At 41.4% G+C, this 22,142-nt stretch overlaps 2 protein-coding genes across 3 annotated transcripts in view; both read right to left on the reverse strand.

Annotated features, from left to right (window-relative positions):
* LOC311087897 (collagen alpha-3(VI) chain-like) overlaps positions 1-22,142 on the reverse strand; it is a 104,270-nt gene that overhangs the window by 12,409 nt on the left and 69,719 nt on the right. For both annotated transcript variants that reach the window (XM_084121398.1, XM_084121397.1), the window contains 15 exons: positions 8,680-9,285; positions 5,185-5,787; positions 4,416-5,015; positions 3,701-4,315; positions 2,774-3,108; positions 2,562-2,640; positions 2,137-2,282; positions 1,919-2,011; positions 1,751-1,804; positions 1,192-1,263; positions 1,075-1,101; positions 803-847; positions 619-672; positions 465-527; positions 314-379 (listed from right to left, as the gene is read on the reverse strand). In XM_084121398.1, the coding sequence (XP_083977524.1) occupies positions 314-379; positions 465-527; positions 619-672; positions 803-847; positions 1,075-1,101; positions 1,192-1,263; positions 1,751-1,804; positions 1,919-2,011; positions 2,137-2,282; positions 2,562-2,640; positions 2,774-3,108; positions 3,701-4,315; positions 4,416-5,015; positions 5,185-5,787; positions 8,680-9,285 (3,458 nt within the window). The remainder of the gene's footprint in view (positions 1-313; positions 380-464; positions 528-618; positions 673-802; positions 848-1,074; positions 1,102-1,191; positions 1,264-1,750; positions 1,805-1,918; positions 2,012-2,136; positions 2,283-2,561; positions 2,641-2,773; positions 3,109-3,700; positions 4,316-4,415; positions 5,016-5,184; positions 5,788-8,679; positions 9,286-22,142) is intronic.
* On the reverse strand, positions 19,653-21,545 carry LOC311087903 (collagen alpha-3(VI) chain-like). Its single transcript, XM_084121408.1, has 2 exons — positions 20,797-21,545; positions 19,653-20,618 (listed from the first exon to the last, which is right to left on the reverse strand). The coding sequence occupies exons 1-2, from the start codon at positions 21,317-21,319 to the stop codon at positions 19,987-19,989; spliced, it is 1,155 nt and encodes a 384-aa protein (XP_083977534.1). The 5' UTR covers positions 21,320-21,545; the 3' UTR covers positions 19,653-19,986.

The following is a 22,142-nucleotide window of genomic DNA, read 5'->3' on the forward strand; positions in this document are numbered from 1 at the left end:
TTATTCACAAAGTACAAACAAACATTTTATAGTCCACACTGAAAAAATATGCAGAAACGAATAAGTCTTACAGAACTTGACCATTGTCAGAAACTAAAATAATATGTAATGAGAAATAATTGATATAACAACTTACATGACTTTTAAATTTGATTATTAGGGTATAACTATAAATTAAGTTGAGATTAAGCTTGTTACTTTACAATATAGATGCATGAAAATTTTCTATGGTCCTGACCACTGACCAGGCACAATCAAATAAATATAAAAATCCACCAGAATGACTGACTAAGTTTAAAAAAATGGACCATACCGCTGGGCCAGCATCGCCTGGGTCGCCTTTTGGTCCCCTCTGGTTGTTGTCTCTTCCAGGGGTGCCCTATAACAACAACAGCAACATCAAATTCTCTTATTGAATGAAGACTAAGTCATTCTAAATTACGACACATTCTTGAGTAACATACTGGATCACCACGTATTCCAGCCTGACCAACATCTCCTGCCTGGCCTTTGGCCCCTTTAGGCCCCTAGAAACACAAAAAAGATCAGATAAACTTTTTATTTATTTATTTTAAATTTGTTCCACATGACTCCACAGCTATATTCTACACGACTTACCCTTTGACCAGGGTTTCCTCTATCTCCTGGAGGCCCAACAACACCACTTGTTCCCTGAAAGACAACAACACATTTTAACTGGCATTCACTGAGAACACTGACTGCAAACCATTGTACAACAGACCACTGATAAAATGTTTCTAGAAAAAATTGAATTAAACATGTTTGCTAGACAACAGCTGACCTCTTCTCCATTGATTCCATCTAAACCAATCTCTCCAATTTCACCCTTAAAGAAAACAAATGTTATCAATTAAACATATTCTTTTAATATGATAAAATGTAAATGTTATATTACAGTAATATATTATTATATAATTATTATCACTATGAAATAGTTATGTAGTTAATATATATATATATATATATATATATATATATATATATATATATATATATATATATATATATATATATATTCAAATTCAACACAAGTAAATAGATAAAAGTTCTTACCCTTTCACCATTGTATCCTCGAGATCCCTAAAAACAACAACATTGGATTAGTCAATCAATATGTTTTAGCCATAATCTGCTTTCTTAACAAGTGAGATTTACTTGAAATGCACTTACTTTAACACCTCTTTGACCTGGACATCCTTGGAATCCTTGAGTTCCATTTACACCAGGTGGACCTCTCTCTCCCTGTGAAAATACGGATTATCACAATCATGAGAAAAAAACATACCACATGTACAAACTTTGTATTTTTGACAAAATGTTGCCTTCTAATTAAACAATGCACATTGATTTAATGACAACGGCAAAGTTTAAGGTTGCTGATAGATAGAAGATATGGGGTATAGGTAGAGGATTAATTTTATTTACAAGCAAATACATTAAATAAATAGAAGTAACAACAGTGTTATAGTTTAAATTAATAAATTATCACATTATTTGTAATCTGATTACATAACATGCATTACATGTTACCCTAACACTCTGATGTATAGGATCTGTCTATTTATTAGTGCATGTTGGGAAAAAAGATTTAACTGTAGTTAGAAACTGGGCATTTAGAATCAAGTGAAAAGCTAGATCTAGAGCTAGGAATCACAGACAAAAGAAAGTAAAAAAATATGCCTTTAAAATCATTTTAGAAATTCATAGCTGTTAATGAATACATGCTCACCGGACCACCTTCATCACCAGGATGTCCACTGAAGCCCGGATCACCAGACTGACCCTATAGAAAATCACACATGGAAACGTGGACATGAGTCATCACAGAGAAAAATTCAGAATTTGAAATTGTACTAGCCTGAAATATGTTGTTTCTTAAAAGAAAAATGTATTTGACCTTTGGTCCAGGAACACCAACAGCTCCTCTGTCCCCTCTCTGGCCATTACACTTGCATGGAACAGAACAGCATTCCCGCTCAGCAATGTTATCCTTAAAAAGAGAATATATTTTTTCAACCATAATCATATTAGACAAACATATTTATCTATTTTTGTCACTGAGGTAGGTCATCCCTTAGTTTGCTTATTTGACTGAGCAATGAGGACAGTTCTTACCAGTTCTTCTAGAAGCTCATAATCCAAGTCCATGAGGTTGACACGCAGAGGTCGTGTGTACCTGAAGCCACGGCCAAATTCCAAGAGAACTGCATCTTCAAATCGTGGCACTCTCTCCAGTGCAACAAGAATGAAACTACTAACACCTTAAAGAAAGAAAGAAAAGCAAAATTAAAATGTGTGTGGTAACATATTGTGAGATGTATAAATCATCAACAACAAAAGTTTCAAAAGTATCAGAGAATAAATAAATAAATAAACTGATACAACAATAATAAATAAAGAAACAGATTGTATTGTTACAACCAATATATATATATATATATATATATATATATATATATATATATATTTTTTTTTTTTTTGATTGTGAATTAATGCAGTTCATAAGACATTTTCATATTTATAATCATGGTTACGCTTACCAGCTAAACGCATCAATTCAACTTGCTCTTTCAGAATGTTGTACTGGACATCTAATCCATCAGTTAAGTGTATCACAACCTTTATGAGTGTAAAAACACAATTAATTTAATTTATAACACAGATATTTTTTTTTTATAAATATACAGAGTTAATACATACAATATGGTAAGATTTTGAGGTTAAAGCTTTGCCCTGAAAGAAAATTATGTACCTTGATACTGTCTGAAGGCTGATTCTTCAATCTATCAGCATAAGCCTTGATTGTGGCACCATTCAGAACAAAAGGTCCACGATTTCGGAGGGCCTTGAAGGGCTCAAGAAGCTCTGTGTATCTTTTGGTGAAGTCCAGCTGCACAGGCTCTGAGGCAGAGTCCATCGCTAGCATGCCAACTTGTACTGAGGGAACCTGGCCAGAAGTGCAGCTGATGGGCTGCATCTGGGTAATACGTTGGAGAATAGCAGACATCTTTGAATCTAATGATCTCTGAGCAGCAAAAATGTTCTGTGCAGCCACATCAAACCCCACAAGAACATCCAACTTGCATGCTGCCAGGGAGTAGAAAGAGATGGTGATTAATGACAATCAAGAGTAAACCGCTGTTCAAAACACTTAGGGCCAGATTTACTAACAGCTTGCGCAAGTGCAACCCCTCTTTTGGCGTTAAACAAAAAACTACTGTCAGGATTTACTAAAGACATACAGTGAAAAATTTGCACTGAAAAGGCATGGGCCGTGTTATTTTTTCGGCTGACCTTATTGCATATGCATTTGTAAGAGTTTCGTTTTCAGACGCAAAATTTATGGGAGCAGAGTATTTAAAGGAATTATGCAAGGTGATTTACTAATGTTAGTCAATTTACTGGTATTTGCACCATTATTTACCACCCAAAAAAGCATGTCCTAAACCAGATGCTAATTTGCACTGCTCTTGGTAGATTGCCTCAGTCATTATGGAAATTATCCGGATGCTTCTGTGTTCTTTAATTTGCATGTCACCAGTAGATCACTCACAGAAATTTCCACTCCCATCTGTGCATATTGGAATTGTGCTCTCACGCTAATTTGCCCTGTTTAGTAAATCTGGCCCTTAAACTGTACACTTAAACTTTCACTTGATAAAAACAACAACAAACAAACCTCTTGTAGCATCCTTTACTCCAGTGCACAGTCCTATTCCTTTCACCTCATCATCAAGTGTTTCCAAAATCTGCTCATTCAGCTCAGAGAGCTCTTGGAAGGTGCTGGCTCGGGCCACTGTAGTAGCTTCACTGCCCAAATTATTGAGCTCGTCCTCAATATCACCCACCCCAACAGCATAGATGCGCACGCCACTGGCTTTGAGACCTAATGCTGCTGTTTTGCTGTCATCCCTTGACCGTCCACCAGTGACTACCATTAGAATCTGTGGAATTCCCTCATCCTTCCGACTGCCTCTTTCTTTTACAAAATGTGTTTTCTGAACATGGCGAATGGCATTGCCTGTTTTAATTTCTCGACCTCCCTTGTACTCTGCACGAGTTATAGCATTGATAATTTCATCCTTATTTTTGTAGGTGTTGAGGTAGAATACATCGGTCACATCAGTAGCATAATGTGCTAGACCAATCTGAATTTTGTCTCTCTCAGTAAAGAACAGGTCAATTAAATTAAGAATAAATTCCATGACCTCTCTGAAATTGTCCTTGCCAAGATTGATTGAGCCATCAACCAAAAAAACAATGTCAGCAGCCTTGGCTGGTGGGAGTCCATCAGCTACGGGAAACCAGACATAATAAAACATTTAGAGCCTATTTTGATACATGCATCATGTATGGTATGTCTAAAATAACAGTTACAGTAATGCCCCACTTACGTGTCTCGTCACTCTCAGGGGGAATTTCCGCTGCAATCGTTCCATTAAGTCTGGCTATAAACTTGCTCTGTATGTTTGGAAGATTTGGGAAAGTAGTCACCTGCAGAACGTCATCAGAAGTGGTAGTAATCTGTGCCAGCTGTCTTGGGTCTGCATTTTCTGCACCAATTCCTATACAATTGACCCGAGAGCCTTTGAGAATTTGGCCATAAGTAGATACGTCGGATGTTGACCTTCCACCAGTGAGCACAACCAAGTGCTGGGAAGCCTGTGATAGACGTACCCCAGCAGAAGGCTGGAGCTCATTTCGAATCACATACCTTATTGCCTCAGCTAGGTTAGCACCACGTCCACCCATGTGACGCAGTCTTTTGATTGCAGAGATGACAGATTGCTTGTTGTCGTGGGAGTTCAAAGAGAACTCAGTTTTAGGTCTTTCACCATACTGTACCAGAGCCACGCGAACTTGGTCAGGTTGTACATCAAGCTGATCAACCACTTTCAAGATAAAGTCACGAATGTGAGCAACACCGCTTTGTCCAACACTGTCAGTGCCATCAATGAGGAAGATGATGTCCTTTCTTCCAAAATTAAGAACGACTGATCAGAAACAAAAAAGAAAATAAACTAGTAAATGGACTGCATATTCTAAAAAAGTTATGTGCTTGTGTAAAAATAAACATGACATGAATAATTTAGGCATCAAATATTCTGATAGAGTTGATTAACCTGAAATAACTTTTTAATAAAAACAGAAAAAGTAGAATACCTTTTGGAATAGGGGGGTCACCTCTGGTCATGTTACTGACTTTGGACAAAAGCTCTTGCTCCACGCTTGAAAGTTGCTGGAAGTCCCTAATGGTGTATGTTAGTTCCGGACTAAAAGAAATTAATTTTAACTCCTCTGCATCCGCATTATGAGCTCCAACTGCTAAGGGAGCAACATGGCTTAACTTCAGTTGCTTAGCTGGACCAGATACGTCATCATTTGACTTTCCCCCGGTTACCAGGATGAGAAACTGGGGCACACCCTCTTCTACACGGCTTCCGGATGATCTTTGATAGATGTTCTTTGATACAAATTCCAGAGCTTGGCCAGTGTTAAGCTGATTGCCACCTTTGCTTCTCATTCTTCGTATTGCTTGACGAACTTCATCCTTGGTGGAGTAATCATTGAGGAGAAATTCCTTTTTGGGATCATCGCTGTACTGCACAACTGAGACCCTGACATTGTCGAGACCCACATCCAACTTCTCCACCACTCGCTGAATCATGTCTTTTATGGCAGGGAACTCAGTGCGCATCTTTGTTGTGCCATCAATAAGGAAAACAACATCCCTCTTACCTCCAGAAGGCACTGGAATTGTAGCCTCTATATGTTTCGAAATAAAAAGATTTTTTTTTTTTTTTTACATACAAATAAATATGACAATAACTATAGCCATAACAATAGTAAACTGATCTCAATTAATACACAAATGAAACTGACAGTCTGACCACACAGGATTCACACACAGTTGCACAGATTTAATACCAAATCGAGTAGAACTCAACTCATAGTTATACAGAATGTCAGGTATATTTAAATAGTTAACAATTTTGACTTCTGGACTTTATCAATTTTGTCACTCTGAAGATGTTCTTTCCCTCTTCACAGTTAATGGAATGATGTAAATATCCATTATTGGTCTATTTTGTACATTTAAATGTAAAAATGCTCTAGATTGGCACTTATATCAGTTTTTTGTATGTCTTGTCATGTGCACTGTTTGATTAAGAACTATAACTGTTTGTGCCATTTTAATTAATAGAAGTCTTTGACTATTGTGGTAGGTCTGGCTGTTTCAGTATGTCACTCACACCATGATTGTTGTGTTTTTAAGATGCTGTGGCATGAATGTCTTAAAAACAAAAAGTTGATGGGGAAGCTGACCACACTTAGAGTAGTCTTAGCCTCACTCCACTGCATACTGCACATAACAGTGGAAAGTACTTTCTCTGTATAGCAAGTTTTAATCTGACTGGCAGGCTTTATACATTTCTAGCAGTAACAAAAGCACACAGTTTTTAAGCCTTTTTTCCTATGCAAAATATTAGTCAATCATAAAAGTAGTTGAAATCTTAAATGAAAGGCAGCACCAAAACTGAGCATTTTATTAATATGGTCAGAGATAGGGTGGAAAATGTTCATGTATTACTAAATTACGACTGTTTGTAGTGACTATGTATATTGAAGGAGTTGGATTTACAATCAAGAAAAGTTTTCTTGAAACCAGTGTATTTATTCTAGTATTTATGTTGCGGGCAACGTCTGTATTTGTTATCTGAGAGGTGACAGAGGGTCTGACCCATGTTAGGAATGCAGTAACAGTATTTACTCCTTTAATCTGGCTTCCAAAGAATAATTATGTATTTTGTTTTGTTTAGTCATGAAAGTCAATAACGCATTAAATGTATCTACTAATGCATATTTAGTATGTGTAGTATGTCATTTAATATATTGTTTGTATACTAGGGAAGCAAGAAACAGTATATATACAATAGGTTCTACACTAGCCTACCTATCAAGTCAATCCCTGAATATTGATTTAATTTCATTATAATTATCATCATTCTAACTAACCAGATCATACAATTTGATATTACAGAATACTTTAGAATTTAGAATACAGAAAAACCACTGTAATTGTCTACATCGGCAATTGGTTTAATATGCCCTATATTACTCTAAGGCTATACATGTCACAATCAGCTGCTGGGTCATAATAGTAGAACTAAATAACTCCACATGATTTTTCTCTGTCTCTGTCATTCACAGTTTAAATCAGTGCATTGACTGAGTGCTGTCTAAAAAAAAAAAAAAAGTGTTATTACAACTTTCAACAAATCATTTGTCAAATTAGCTTAGATTCACAAATGTTTGAGTTTATGTTTCTTTCTTTGTATCAACTCAATTTTTTTGATTAAATGATGAGGTATGAATGAATCAGGTTAGGCTAATTTAAGTTAAACCAAGAAGTTTTTACAGTGTGATTGTGTCTTTAATAATTCCTGTGCATGATGTTAATACCACATCCAGAATAATACGTCTAAAGTGTTTCTTCACATTTCGTCTTCTATGTGTGAAAGGGTATGAATGCAGCGAAAACTTTACAGTGGATGGGAAACTCTTATCTCGTAACTTGTCTTGTATCGCTTCCACATCACATTATGTAAACAGCATTCATGACAAAGAGCTGCAGATGCAGATATCATGACAAGCTATCGATAAACACACAAACTTGAAACTGAGGAAACTGGTCCCGTTGGACACTTTTAAAATAGTTTTAAATGATTTGGAGAATGAAACATCAGGCTGTAGATGTTTTAGCTAGTTATGTATTTGATATTGAAATTTTATTGGATTTGCTTGTGTGTGTATAGTTGTATGTATTGTTGTATGTTATTTGTTAAACTCAAACGTGCTGTGTCTGTCAGTCTTGGCCAGGACACTCTTGTAAAAGAGATTCTTAATCTCAGTGTGCTTCTTTCCTGGTAAAATATAGGTTATAATAACATTGTCCTCTGCTTCTGACGCTGGCTCTGCACCCGTGCGCCACTACGGACTGAAAAACATGCTGAATAAATTTGACTAAAAGACGGGGAGGAGCTGAAGCCTGATGCCGTTTTCATATGAGGTTTGAAGGGTACTGAGACAATCACGAATGAATGTACAGATTACAGAGCTAATCACAATTTTTTAGGGGGGCGGAGTAGAAAAAGTACCTAGTGACGCCCCCGGTACCTGTAACATGTGAGAAGTGCCGGTATGCAAGAAAAAGTTAGGGTATGCTACAGCTTAAAATACAGAAGTGCTGATACTACGTACCAGTACGTACCGGCCCACTTTTAACACTGCTCTAACTCATTTTCAAAGGACTTTGGAAGTGTGGAGAACTTTGTCTTTAGTAAACTATCTAACAACTGATTCAACTTCAACTTTGACTCCTGATCTTCATTTAGCATATTATATGATGTTCCCAGCATAGAATGCTGGTGTTGTTAGTAATCTTCTTAACTGGTTAACCAGCAAGACTTCTATGTTTAACCAGCAGTAAGTGACAAAATATCTATATGACCAGCTTCATGAGCTTACAAGTTTTACTGATCCACTTTACTGACCATCACTAACTATCAAAAACCAGGATGGGGCATGGAAATTCATGCTGGTCAGAGGTATTATCACATCAACTGGGAAAAACAATTACGAAATGATTGCACTTACCTTTAGGGTATACAGGGCGCAAACTGGCTAACTCCTCACTAGATAGCTCAGTCAGGGTGGTGATGAGTTTGTCCTGAATTGTATAAAGTCCAGGTAAGTCATCAACTGTGTAGGCAAATGTGGGGACATATGAGGTCACTTGCAATTCCTGAGGGCTCACGTCTCTTGTTCCTATGCTAAGAGGGAAAGTTCCTGACTGTTTCATTGCAGTTGCAGATGGCCTTATATCGTCTGTTGCTTTTCCTCCTGAGACCACAACAACAAATTGTGGAACTCCCTCCTGTTTCCTTCCACCACGTCCAGAAACCAGAACTTCACGTCCAACAAAATCAATGGCCCGTCCAAGGTTGCGCTGTCTCCCCCCACGTTGTTGGAGTTCCTTGATGTTATTTAGGACACCTTCTTTGGTCGTATGTGAGTTGAGGTATATGTCTGCATATGGAGAATCTCCATACTGCACCACGCCAACTCGGATCTTGTTCTCACCAACATTGAGGTTCTCCACAACTCTGCGCACGAACTCCTGGATAATTGGGAACTCTCTGCCAACACCTTCAGAGCCATCAATCACAAAGACAATGTCCTTTTTGGGTCCTTCTGACTCCACTAAAATTAAAAGAAAAAATAAAACAATTAAATATAAAATAATGCTGATTGGATGAAGGACAGTCTGTAAAATTGCAAACACCTAACAAAAACAAAAATATGAATATAATTACAACACTCGACACCCTTTGCACTCGATTATTGAACATGACTAATTTGCACTTGTTTCCAACATCTATTGGTAAGACATCATGTCAGCAAGTGAAGTTTGTTCTGTTTCTTTACCTGGGAATACCAGATGTGCAAGGTGTAATTTTCAACTGAATTTCTATAACTGAAATTGTTAAAATTAATTTGTGAAGATAATAAGATTTTCAAAAACAACAACAAAAACAACAACAACAACAACAAAAACAACAACAACAAAAAACTAATATTTTGGAAATTTTTTAATATTTTGGAAAGAAATGCTTGCAATTTTTTTTATAAAAATTGTCTCTTTGTTTTTAATGGGAAAAACACGCAGATTAAATAGAACATTACTTTTTCACAAGCCACACTTCTGATGTAAATGTGAAAATAACAATAAAACAATCTGACACCACCACAAAGATGGTGGGGCATGCATACCATTAGTATACCACATTTAATATAATATTTTGAATATAATTAATCTCTAAAAATTAAATACAAAATAAAGATGTTTCCATTTATAACAGTAATGTTTTGGGAAAAATTACACAAAGTGCACAATGTGCAAAAGGAATAAAATATATGAATAAAGAAATACATGTAAAATTAGCCATGAAACTCTCTATGCTAAGATGCTAACTGCTATGATGATGTTTGATGTTCTAAATGATTTTTAAAGTAAACTTCATGAGTAACACTTTCACGAAGGTGGGCTCTGTGGAAGTCAATGTGCTGCAAGGTGGATGTTTGATGCTTCTTACTGAGTAAAAAGTAAAGGACCCATACCAAAGTATTTCTGACATTATGGTCCATAGATATAATGTGGGTCTCTGCATAAATAAAAGATTGCAAATTTTGCTGAACCAAAAATAATAGTACATCTCTCCGCAACAAGCCACCAATCTTTAGGAAACGTTCATGTTTTAAGCAAAATGGTAAAGGATAATTCAAGCAAAGAAATGTACATACTGCTGGTGATACTTACCTTAGCATGTACCATAAACACTGAAACGAAATACTGTAAAGCAAGCATGTTTTATCTTTTTCTTACCTATTACAGTAGTAGTGATGGACATGCCCTCTAAAAGTACTGTGTTAATGTTGGTGAAAAGCTTCTGCTGGAGAGTGGAAAGATCAGCAAAGTCACTCACTGAGAGTGCATAACTAGGCTCATGGGAGATTTTCTGGAGTTCCCTGGTGTCTGAGCTCCTCGACCCTATCGCAAAGATAAGAACTCCCAGCTCTTTCAGGGATGAGCCTGTTGTGTCAACATTATCAAATGACTTTCCACCACTCAGCAGAATCAGTAACTGAGACACACCTTCTACAAGTCTGCTTCCAGAGGAGGCAGTGAACTGGGCCCTCATTAAATTATGGAATATTTTAAAATATTTTTTTTTAAATAGGCCTATTTGTGGAAAAAAAATATGTAATATTTGAGTTACATAAAATATTTTTATTTGTTTTCTTCCTAATTGTCCTTGAAATAGTGGTCAAGAACCCCCCCCCCCCACCCCCAACACAAAAATGGTTTGGCCACTGATCAAAATTTGATGTTGTCATTTGATTTGAAGTTCAGTAAGCGCTCAAAATGTCCGCTCAGAAAAGTAAAGAAAAGAGAAGAAGAGAAGTAGAAAATAGAGGCCTGGGAGATTTTCTAAACAAATATTTTAAAAAAAGGTGGTGACGGTGAAGCAGTAACTAGTAAAGTCAACGTAGAGCAAGTTTCACGTGGAGCATTTGGAGATTTTTTCTCTTGAATTACCGCGGAGTGTGAATTGTGCTAAAAAAAAAAACATTGCCTTATCTTCTCTAAAAAGCGTTCCGCCCATTCAGCTGACATAAACCACAATTTCAGTAAACGAAAAAACCTATCCAGTGATGAAATGTTTTCTGTGTTGACACAAATCTTGTGCGATGTCCTAAACGGCCGAGATAATCACACAATGCGTGCCGTAGGCTGTCCACTAATGACACGTCCGATACGCAAACAAATGACTCCTTTGAACCATTCACTTTAATGAATGGTTAAAACAATCTGTCCAACACTGAATTGGTGTATAAAAAACTTTACAATAATGTTCCATTTATTAAACTCTAGTTAACTACATTAGTATCTTCATTAGCATCTAAGATTATCTCGTCCCGGGCCCAGGCAAGACTGTCAGCTGGCCTGCGCCTGTCAAATGTTAATTATTGTCTGCTAAAATAGCATCTCATTTTGGTCAGAGTAAAACTGCCTAAACTTACTGAATACGGCAAAATGAGGTCTTTAATTTAAAGGATATTTTCATCAAAAGACAAAAACTGTGCCTAAAACTGACGAATGAGCGAATAAACAAACACATTAAAACTCAACACTGCTTAACACCCCAGAGAGTTCAAACCCATTGCTTGTTAGGCTAATTTCCCCCGCCTCTGTTAACATGCACCGCTAACAGAAACCGTTTAGTGTCTACGGCACGCTTTGCAAGGAGAGCTCAGTGTGCTGTTTTCTAGAGACGTGTGATAATCTGTCTTACCCGCCACAGTAGGTGTCATCGGCTTGACTTGTACAAGCACATTGTTGAGGGAGCTGATAAACTGCTGCTGGACACTGGGAAGGTCAGAGAATTCATTGATGGGCTGTGCATAGGTAGGGTCGTTGGCAATTCTCTGCACCTCTCTGCTCGAATTTCTGGTGCCGATGCCAAAAATCAAGATTCTGCTCTCTTTTAGGGCGGAGGCAGGTGTATCTATGTTATCGCTTGACCGTCCTCCACTGAGGAGGATAAGAATCTGAGGGACACCCTCTTGCTTTCTACTCCCCGCAGAGGAGGTGAAGACACTGTCTCTCACGTACTGGAGAGCTGCCCCCGTGTTGAGGGGTCTCCCTCCTCTATGCCTCAGACCTCTGACAGTGTTCAGGATCTCCCCTTTTGTTGCATAGGTATTCAGATAGAAATTGACCTCAGCGTCTCTACTGTACTGCACCACAGAAACACGGTCTCTGTTTGCCTCTATGTTGAATTGCTCCACTACTCGTTGCACAAAATCACGCATTGCTGGGAATGTATTTCTAGTGCCATCTGAACCATCCAGCAAAAACACTACGTCCTTTCTGGGTATGGCGTCATCAGCTAGGAAAAGAAATCAGCATCATTAACACCACGTAATTTCAAAACATCTTAAAAATGTCACATTAATTCAACCACCTCATCGACTACCTAAGCTGTGGGTAATGGTCCCACTGCTCATTACTACTTAGGGAGATCAACAAAGCACAGCCTGTGAGCGAGCTGTCATAAAGTTCTGCCATGCACATACCAGTGAGAGTCGGTGAAGTTGGAGTGATGGGCATTGCAACAGCCTGGACAGAGGCCAGCAGCTGCTCTTGGACATTTGGGAGCTCACTGAAGTCGGACACGGACAGAGCATAATTGGGGTCGTATGAGATTCTCTGCAGTTCTCTGCTATCAGAGCCCCTCGATCCAATTCCAAAGGTCAAGACGCCAAGCTCTTTCAGAGAGGAGGCTGCTGCATCAACACTGTCGAGAGACCTCCCCCCGCTAAGCAAGATCAGTATCTGCGGCACACCCTCCAACCGTCTGCTGCCGGAGGAGGCAGTAAATACATTGTCTCTGACGTACTGGAGAGCTGCCCCCGTGTAGAGGGGTCTACCTCCTTTGTGTCTCAGACCTCTGACACGGTCAAGAACCTCTTCCTTTGTCGTGTAGCTATTTAGATAGAAATGGACCTCGGCTTCTCTACTGTACTGCACCACAGAAACACGGTCTCTGTTTGACTCTATGGTGTATTGCTCCACTACTCTCTGCACAAAATCACGCATAGCTGGGAAAGAATTCCTAGTGCCATCTGAACCGTCCAGCAGAAACACTATGTCCTTTCTGGGTGTGACGTAATCAGCTAGGAGGGTGAAAAACAGCATCATTAGCCCTATTCGCTCGGGATTAGTATTACCCCTGGACCTCTGTAATTAGGAAATTACCCCCTGACGTCTGTGTTTTTGGTGGCTCATTCACACGGGCAAATAAATGTTCGTAATTCCCTCGAGTTTACGGACTTTACAGCGTGCGCCCACCCATTCACACTTCACTAGCTGAACGTGCTGAAACGAAGATCGCGCTGCAGTATTGCAATTCAAAAAAAGAACTTATTTAAAACCAATTTGTTAGAGAAATATATTATAGAATATCATAGTATTGTATAAATATATAATATATCTTCTTTTTCTTTTATTCTTTGTCCATATTTACAACAAGCCTGCCTGAAGAAGGTATTATGAATACCGAAACGTTGCGATAGGCTTGTTTTTCTATTCATTTTAATGGTTTATTTCATTTTATATCATTTTTACTCTTTCACACTTTGATTTCTTGAGATAGCCTACTTACAGGATGGACGTCTTTAGAGGCCGTGTGAGACAAAGAAATGCTCCACGATACAGACTACTAAATTACACTACCACAAAAAGCGTCCAAACTTTCCAAAAGAGCTTCCATGTTGCGCCAAAATACTTAATTTGACGTTTCCATGACAACGGTCCGAGTTGAGCTTCCTGATCACGTCTTTACTGTTGTTTGTTTTCTCTTTTGCAGCACTTCATAGTTTTTATTGGAGAAAAACTATAATCGGATTGGAGTAGATCATATCGAGAGATTTTATTGTTAATATAGTTTTAATACAGACGTAAAATAGACTGTTAAACGGCCTATAATGGTTATTACGTTCTTTAGAAAACGATAGGCTCACAGAAAAACAGCCCAAATCACAGACATGGGGATTCGCACGGGACTGGTATTATCAGAGGACCCATGTGTTGGCCAAAATACGGTAGGTAATTTTCGGGGGAATTTTTACAGACATTTTTACAGACATGGCAGATTCGCACGGGATAAAAATCACAGACGACCTCTGCGATTATTACAAATTACCGGAGGTCCCTAGGTAATACTAATCCCGTGCGAATAGGGCTATTAACACCAAGTAATGTGCATAACGTTCATAAGCCTTCAGAATGACACTTCGGTTCATCACCTCATTAACTCTCTGAGCTATGGTTAAAAAAAGTAGGGACATCATGAAGAAAAACAAGACACAGTGTATTGTAAAGTACTGCAACGCACGTACCGGTAACAGTCTGTGAAGTTGGAGTGATGGGAATTGAAACAGCCTTGACAGAGGCCAGCAGCTGCTCTTGGACATTTGGAAGCTCACTGAAGTCGGACACGGACAGAGCATAATTGGGGTCGTATGAAATTCTCTGCAATTCTCTGCTATCAGAGCCCCTCGATCCTATTCCAAAAGTCAAGATGCCAAGCTCTTTCAGAGAGGAGGCTGCTGCCTCAACACTGTCAAATGACCTTCCCCCGCTAAGCAAAACCAGTATCTGCGGCACACCCTCTACCCGTCTGCTGCCGGAGGAGGCAGTAAAGACATTGTCTATGACGTACTGGAGCGCTGCCCCCGTGTAAAGGGGTCTGCCTCCTTTGTGCCGCAGACCTCTGACACTGTCAAGAATTTGTTCCTTTGTCTTGAACGTGTTTAGATAGAAATGGGCCTCTGGGTCTCTGCTGTACTGGACCACAGAAACTTGATCTCTGTTCTCAGCTACTTCCAATTTCTCCACCATTCTTTGCACAAATTCTTTCATTGCTGGGAACCTATTCCTAGTGGCATCCGATCCATCCAGCAGGAAGACAACATCTCTCCTCTGTCTATGGGCCTCAGCTAAAAACAGACATATTCGTGGGTCAGGTGGGGGACATTGCAAGGAGAAAAAAAAACAAACAAAAAAAACACATAGTGCATTACACACTTGGTGCTCGATCATGCTTTTTGTGTTTTCGATATCGCGTCACCTCCCGGAAAGTTTTACTCTTCAGGAAGAAATACATTTCCTTCTGCAACTCATTAGAACTAGAGGAACGATATGGCACATCTCTCTACGACCATAATAAAAGGAGAGGAATTACAGGAAGCCGGTTTGGCTTTTTTCTTACCTATCGTCGTGGTGGTGATAGACGTTCCCTCTACAAAGACTGTGTTAATGTTGGTGAAAAGCTGCTGTTGGACACTGGGAAGGTCAGCAAAGTCACTCACTGAGAGTGCATAGCTAGGCTCATTGGAGATCTTCTGGAGTTCCCTGCTGTCTGAGCTCCTCGACCCTATTGCAGAGATGAGCACTCCCAGCTCTTTCAGGGATGAGGCTGGTGTGTCAACATTATCAAATGACTTTCCACCACTCAGCAGAATCAGTAACTGAGGCACACCTTCTACAAGTCTGCTTCCAGAGGAGGCAGTGAAGACATTGTCCCTCACGTACTGCAGAGCTGCCCCTGTGTTGAGGGGTCTCCCTCCTTTGTGCATCAGACCCCTGAGCGTGTCAAGCACGTCCTCCTTTCTTGAGTATGTGTTAAGATAGAAATGGGCCTCTGGATCTCTGCTGTACTGGACCACAGACACATGGTCTCCTTTCTCAGACACATTCAGTCTCTCCACCATCCTCTCAACAAAGTCACGCATTGCAGGGAAAGAGCTCCTTGTGCCATCTGAACCATCCAGCAGGAACACTACATCCCTCCTAGCCATCCTTCGCTCAGCTATGGTAATGGAATGGAACACAAAGTCACGTGAGCCCTGGGTATCTGATATTGTCTGTGGGTGTGTGTGTGCTCTAGTCGGCAACTGCAAAAGGGAAAAAACGCTCCTATCCTTTCAGCTAGTTTACAGCCAATCTAACAGTCAAATGTTATTACTGTCTGCTAAAATAGCATCTCATTTTGGTCAGAGTAAAACTGCCTAAACTTACTGAATGCGGCAAAACGAGGTCTATAATTTAAAGGATATTTTCACCAAAAGACACAAACTGTGCCTAAAACTGACGAACGAGCGAATAAACAAACACATTAAAACTCAACACTGCTTAACACCCCAGAGAGTTTAAACCCATCGCTTGTTAGGCTAATTTCCCCCGCCTCTGCTAACACGCACCGCTAACAGAAACCGTTTAGTGTCTACGGCACGCTTTGCGAGGAGAGCTCAGTGTGCTGTTTTCTAGAGACGTGTGATAATCTGTCTTACCCGCCACAGTAGGTGTCATCGGCTTGACTTGTACAAGCACATTGTTGAGGGAGCTGATAAACTGCTGCTGGACACTGGGAAGGTCAGAGAATTCATTGATGGGCTGTGCATAGGTAGGGTCGTTGGCAATTCTCTGCACCTCTCTGCTCGAATTTCTGGTGCCGATGCCAAAAATCAAGATTCCGCTCTCTTTTAGGGCGGAGGCAGGTGTATCTATGTTATCGCTTGACCGTCCTCCACTGAGGAGGATAAGAATCTGAGGGACACCCTCTTGCTTTCTACTCCCCGCAGAGGCGGTGAAGACACTGTCCCTCACGTACTGGAGAGCTGCCCCCGTGTTGAGGGGTCTCCCTCCTCTATGCCTCAGACCTCTGACAGTGTTCAGGATCTCCCCTTTTGTTGCGTAGGTATTCAGATAGAAATTGACCTCAGCGTCTCTACTGTACTGCACCACAGAAACACGGTCTCTGTTTGCCTCTATGTTGAATTGCTCCACTACTCGTTGCACAAAATCACGCATTGCTGGGAATGTATTTCTAGTGCCATCTGAACCATCCAGCAAAAACACTACGTCCTTTCTGGGTATGGCATCATCAGCTAGGAAAATAAATCAGCATCATTAACACCACGTAATTTCAAAACATCTTAAAAATGTCACATTAATTCAACCACCTCATCGACTACCTAAGCTGTGGGTAATGGTCCCACTGCTCATTACTACTTAGGGAGATCAACAAAGCACAGCCTGTGAGCTAGCTGTCATAAAGTTCTGCCATGCACATACCAGTGAGAGTCGGTGAAGTTGGAGTGATGGGCATTGCAACAGCCTGGACAGAGGCCAGCAGCTGCTCTTGGACATTTGAGAGCTCACTGAAGTCGGACACGGACAGAGCATAATTGGGGTCGTATGAGATTCTCTGCAGTTCTCTGCTATCAGAGCCCCTCGATCCAATTCCAAAGGTCAAGACGCCAAGCTCTTTCAGAGAGGAGGCTGCTGCATCAACACTGTCGAGAGACCTCCCCCCGCTAAGCAAAACCAGTATCTGCGGCACACCCTCCACCCGTCTGCTGCCGGAGGAGGCAGTAAAGACATTGTCTATGACGTACTGGAGCGCTGCCCCCGTGTAAAGGGGTCTGCCTCCTTTGTGCCGCAGACCTCTGACACTGTCAAGAACTTGTTCCTTTGTCTTGAACGTGTTTAGATAGAAATGGGCCTCTGGGTCTCTGCTGTACTGGACCACAGAAACTTGATCTCTGTTCTCAGATACTTCCAATTTCTCCACCATTCTTTGCACAAATTCTTTCATTGCTGGGAACCCATTCCTAGTGGCATCCGATCCATCCAGCAGGAAGACAACATCTCTCCTCTGTCTACGGCCCTCAGCTAAAAACAGACATATTCGTGGGTCAGGTGGGGGACATTGTAAGGAGAGAAAAAAGAAAAAAACACACACAATGCATTACACACTTGGTGCTCGATCATGCTTTTTGTGTTTTCGATATCGCGTCACCTCCCGTAAAGTTTTACTCTTCAGGAAGAAATACATTTCCTTCTGCAACTCATTAGAACTAGAGGAACAATATGGCACATTTCTCTACGACCATAATAAAAGGAGAGGAATTACAGGAAGCCGGTTTGGCTTTTTTCTTACCTATCGTCGTGGTGGTGATAGACGTTCCCTCTACAAAGACCGTGTTAATGTTGGTGAAAAGCTGCTGCTGGACACTGGGAAGGTCAGCAAAGTCACTCACTGAGAGTGCATAGCTAGGCTCATTGGAGATCTTCTGGAGTTCCCTGCTGTCTGAGCTCCTCGACCCTATCGCAAAGATGAGCACTCCCAGCTCTTTCAGGGATGAGGCTGGTGTGTCAACATTATCAAATGACTTTCCACCACTCAGCAGAATCAGTAACTGAGGCACACCTTCTACAAGTCTGCTTCCAGAGGAGGCAGTGAAGACATTGTCCCTCACGTACTGCAGAGCTGCCCCTGTGTTGAGGGGTCTCCCTCCTTTGTGCATCAGACCCCTGAGCGTGTCAAGCACGTCCTCCTTTCTTGAGTATGTGTTAAGATAGAAATGGGCCTCTGGATCTCTGCTGTACTGGACCACAGACACATGGTCTCCTTTCTCAGACACATTCAGTCTCTCCACCATCCTCTCAACAAAGTCACGCATTGCAGGGAAAGAGCTCCTTGTGCCATCTGAACCATCCAGCAGGAACACTACATCCCTCCTAGCCATCCTTCGCTCAGCTATGGGTAATGGAATGGAACACAAAGTCACGTGAGCCCTGGGTATCTGATATTGTCTGTGGGTGTGTGTGTGCTCTAGTCGGCAACTGCAAAAGGGAAAAAACGCTCCTATCCTTTCAGCTAGTTTACAGCCAATCTAACAGTCAAATGTTATTACTGTCTGCTAAAATAGCATCTAATTTTGGTCAGAGTAAAACTGCCTAAACTTACTGAATGCGGCAAAACGAGGTCTATAATTTAAAGGATATTTTCACCAAAAGACACAAACTGTGCCTAAAACTGACGAACGAGCGAATAAACAAACACATTAAAACTCAACACTGCTTAACACCCCAGAGAGTTTAAACCCATCGCTTGTTAGGCTAATTTCCCCCGCCTCTGCTAACACGCACCGCTAACAGAAACCGTTTAGTGTCTACGGCACGCTTTGCGAGGAGAGCTCAGTGTGCTGTTTTCTAGAGACGTGTGATAATCTGTCTTACCCGCCACAGTAGGTGTCATCGGCTTGACTTGTACAAGCACATTGTTGAGGGAGCTGATAAACTGCTGCTGGACACTGGGAAGGTCAGAGAATTCATTGATGGGCTGTGCATAGGTAGGGTCGTTGGCAATTCTCTGCACCTCTCTGCTCGAACTTCTGGTGCCGATGCCAAAAATCAAGATTCCGCTCTCTTTTAGGGCGGAGGCAGGTGTATCTATGTTATCGCTTGACCGTCCTCCACTGAGGAGGATAAGAATCTGAGGGACACCCTCTTGCTTTCTACTCCCCGCAGAGGCGGTGAAGACACTGTCCCTCACGTACTGGAGAGCTGCCCCCGTGTTGAGGGGTCTCCCTCCTCTATGCCTCAGACCTCTGACAGTGTTCAGGATCTCCCCTTTTGTTGCGTAGGTATTCAGATAGAAATTGACCTCAGCGTCTCTACTGTACTGCACCACAGAAACACGGTCTCTGTTTGCCTCTATGTTGAATTGCTCCACTACTCGTTGCACAAAATCACGCATTGCTGGGAATGTATTTCTAGTGCCATCTGAACCATCCAGCAAAAACACTACGTCCTTTCTGGGTATGGCGTCATCAGCTAGGAAAAGAAATCAGCATCATTAACACCACGTAATTTCAAAACATCTTAAAAATGTCACATTAATTCAACCACCGCATCGACTACCTAAGCTGTGGGTAATGGTCCCACTGCTCATTACTACTTAGGGAGATCAACAAAGCACAGCCTGTGAGCTAGCTGTCATAAAGTTCTGCCATGCACATACCAGTGAGAGTCGGTGAAGTTGGAGTGATGGGCATTGCAACAGCCTGGACAGAGGCCAGCAGCTGCTCTTGGACATTTGGGAGCTCACTGAAGTCGGACACGGACAGAGCATAATTGGGGTCGTATGAGATTCTCTGCAGTTCTCTGCTATCAGAGCCCCTCGATCCAATTCCAAAGGTCAAGACGCCAAGCTCTTTCAGAGAGGAGGCTGCTGCATCAACACTGTCGAGAGACCTCCCCCCGCTAAGCAAGATCAGTATCTGCGGCACACCCTCCAACCGTCTGCTGCCGGAGGAGGCAGTAAATACATTGTCTCTGACGTACTGGAGAGCTGCCCCCGTGTAGAGGGGTCTACCTCCTTTGTGTCTCAGACCTCTGACACGGTCAAGAACCTCTTCCTTTGTCGTGTAGCTATTTAGATAGAAATGGACCTCGGCTTCTCTACTGTACTGCACCACAGAAACACGGTCTCTGTTTGACTCTATGGTGTATTGCTCCACTACTCTCTGCACAAAATCACGCATAGCTGGGAAAGAATTCCTAGTGCCATCTGAACCGTCCAGCAGAAACACTATGTCCTTTCTGGGTGTGACGTAATCAGCTAGGAGGGGGAAAAACAGCATCATTAACACCAAGTAATGTGCATAACGTTCATAAGCCTTCAGAATGACACTTCGGTTCATCACCTCATTAACTCTCTGAGCTATGGTTAAAAAAAGTAGGGACATCATGAAGAAAAACAAGACACAGTGTATTGTAAAGTACTGCAACGCACGTACCGGTAACAGTCTGTGAAGTTGGAGTGATGGGAATTGAAACAGCCTTGACAGAGGCCAGCAGCTGCTCTTGGACATTTGGAAGCTCACTGAAGTCGGACACGGACAGAGCATAATTGGGGTCGTATGAAATTCTCTGCAATTCTCTGATATCAGAGCCCCTCGATCCTATTCCAAAAGTCAAGATGCCAAGCTCTTTCAGAGAGGAGGCTGCTGCCTCAACACTGTCAAATGACCTTCCCCCGCTAAGCAAAACCAGTATCTGCGGCACACCCTCCACCCGTCTGCTGCCGGAGGAGGCAGTAAAGACATTGTCTATGACGTACTGGAGCGCTGCCCCCGTGTAAAGGGGTCTGCCTCCTTTGTGCCGCAGACCTCTGACACTGTCAAGAACTTGTTCCTTTGTCTTGAACGTGTTTAGATAGAAATGGGCCTCTGGGTCTCTGCTGTACTGGACCACAGAAACTTGATCTCTGTTCTCAGATACTTCCAATTTCTCCACCATTCTTTGCACAAATTCTTTCATTGCTGGGAACCCATTCCTAGTGGCATCCGATCCATCCAGCAGGAAGACAACATCTCTCCTCTGTCTACGGCCCTCAGCTAAAAACAGACATATTCGTGGGTCAGGTGGGGGACATTGTAAGGAGAGAAAAAAGAAAAAAACACACACAATGCATTACACACTTGGTGCTCGATCATGCTTTTTGTGTTTTCGATATCGCGTCACCTCCCGTAAAGTTTTACTCTTCAGGAAGAAATACATTTCCTTCTGCAACTCATTAGAACTAGAGGAACAATATGGCACATTTCTCTATGACCATAATAAAAGGAGAGGAATTACAGGAAGCCGGTTTGGCTTTTTTCTTACCTATCGTCGTGGTGGTGATAGACGTTCCCTCTACAAAGACCGTGTTAATGTTGGTGAAAAGCTGCTGCTGGACACTGGGAAGGTCAGCAAAGTCACTCACTGAGAGTGCATAGCTAGGCTCATTGGAGATCTTCTGGAGTTCCCTGCTGTCTGAGCTCCTCGACCCTATCGCAAAGATGAGCACTCCCAGCTCTTTCAGGGATGAGGCTGGTGTGTCAACATTATCAAATGACTTTCCACCACTCAGCAGAATCAGTAACTGAGGCACACCTTCTACAAGTCTGCTTCCAGAGGAGGCAGTGAAGACATTGTCCCTCACGTACTGCAGAGCTGCCCCTGTGTTGAGGGGTCTCCCTCCTTTGTGCATCAGACCCCTGAGCGTGTCAAGCACGTCCTCCTTTCTTGAGTATGTGTTAAGATAGAAATGGGCCTCTGGATCTCTGCTGTACTGGACCACAGACACATGGTCTCCTTTCTC

The sequence above is a fragment of the Abramis brama genome (genome assembly GCF_963993115.1).
Source record: "Abramis brama genome assembly, chromosome: 8".
NCBI lineage: Eukaryota > Metazoa > Chordata > Actinopteri > Cypriniformes > Leuciscidae > Abramis > Abramis brama.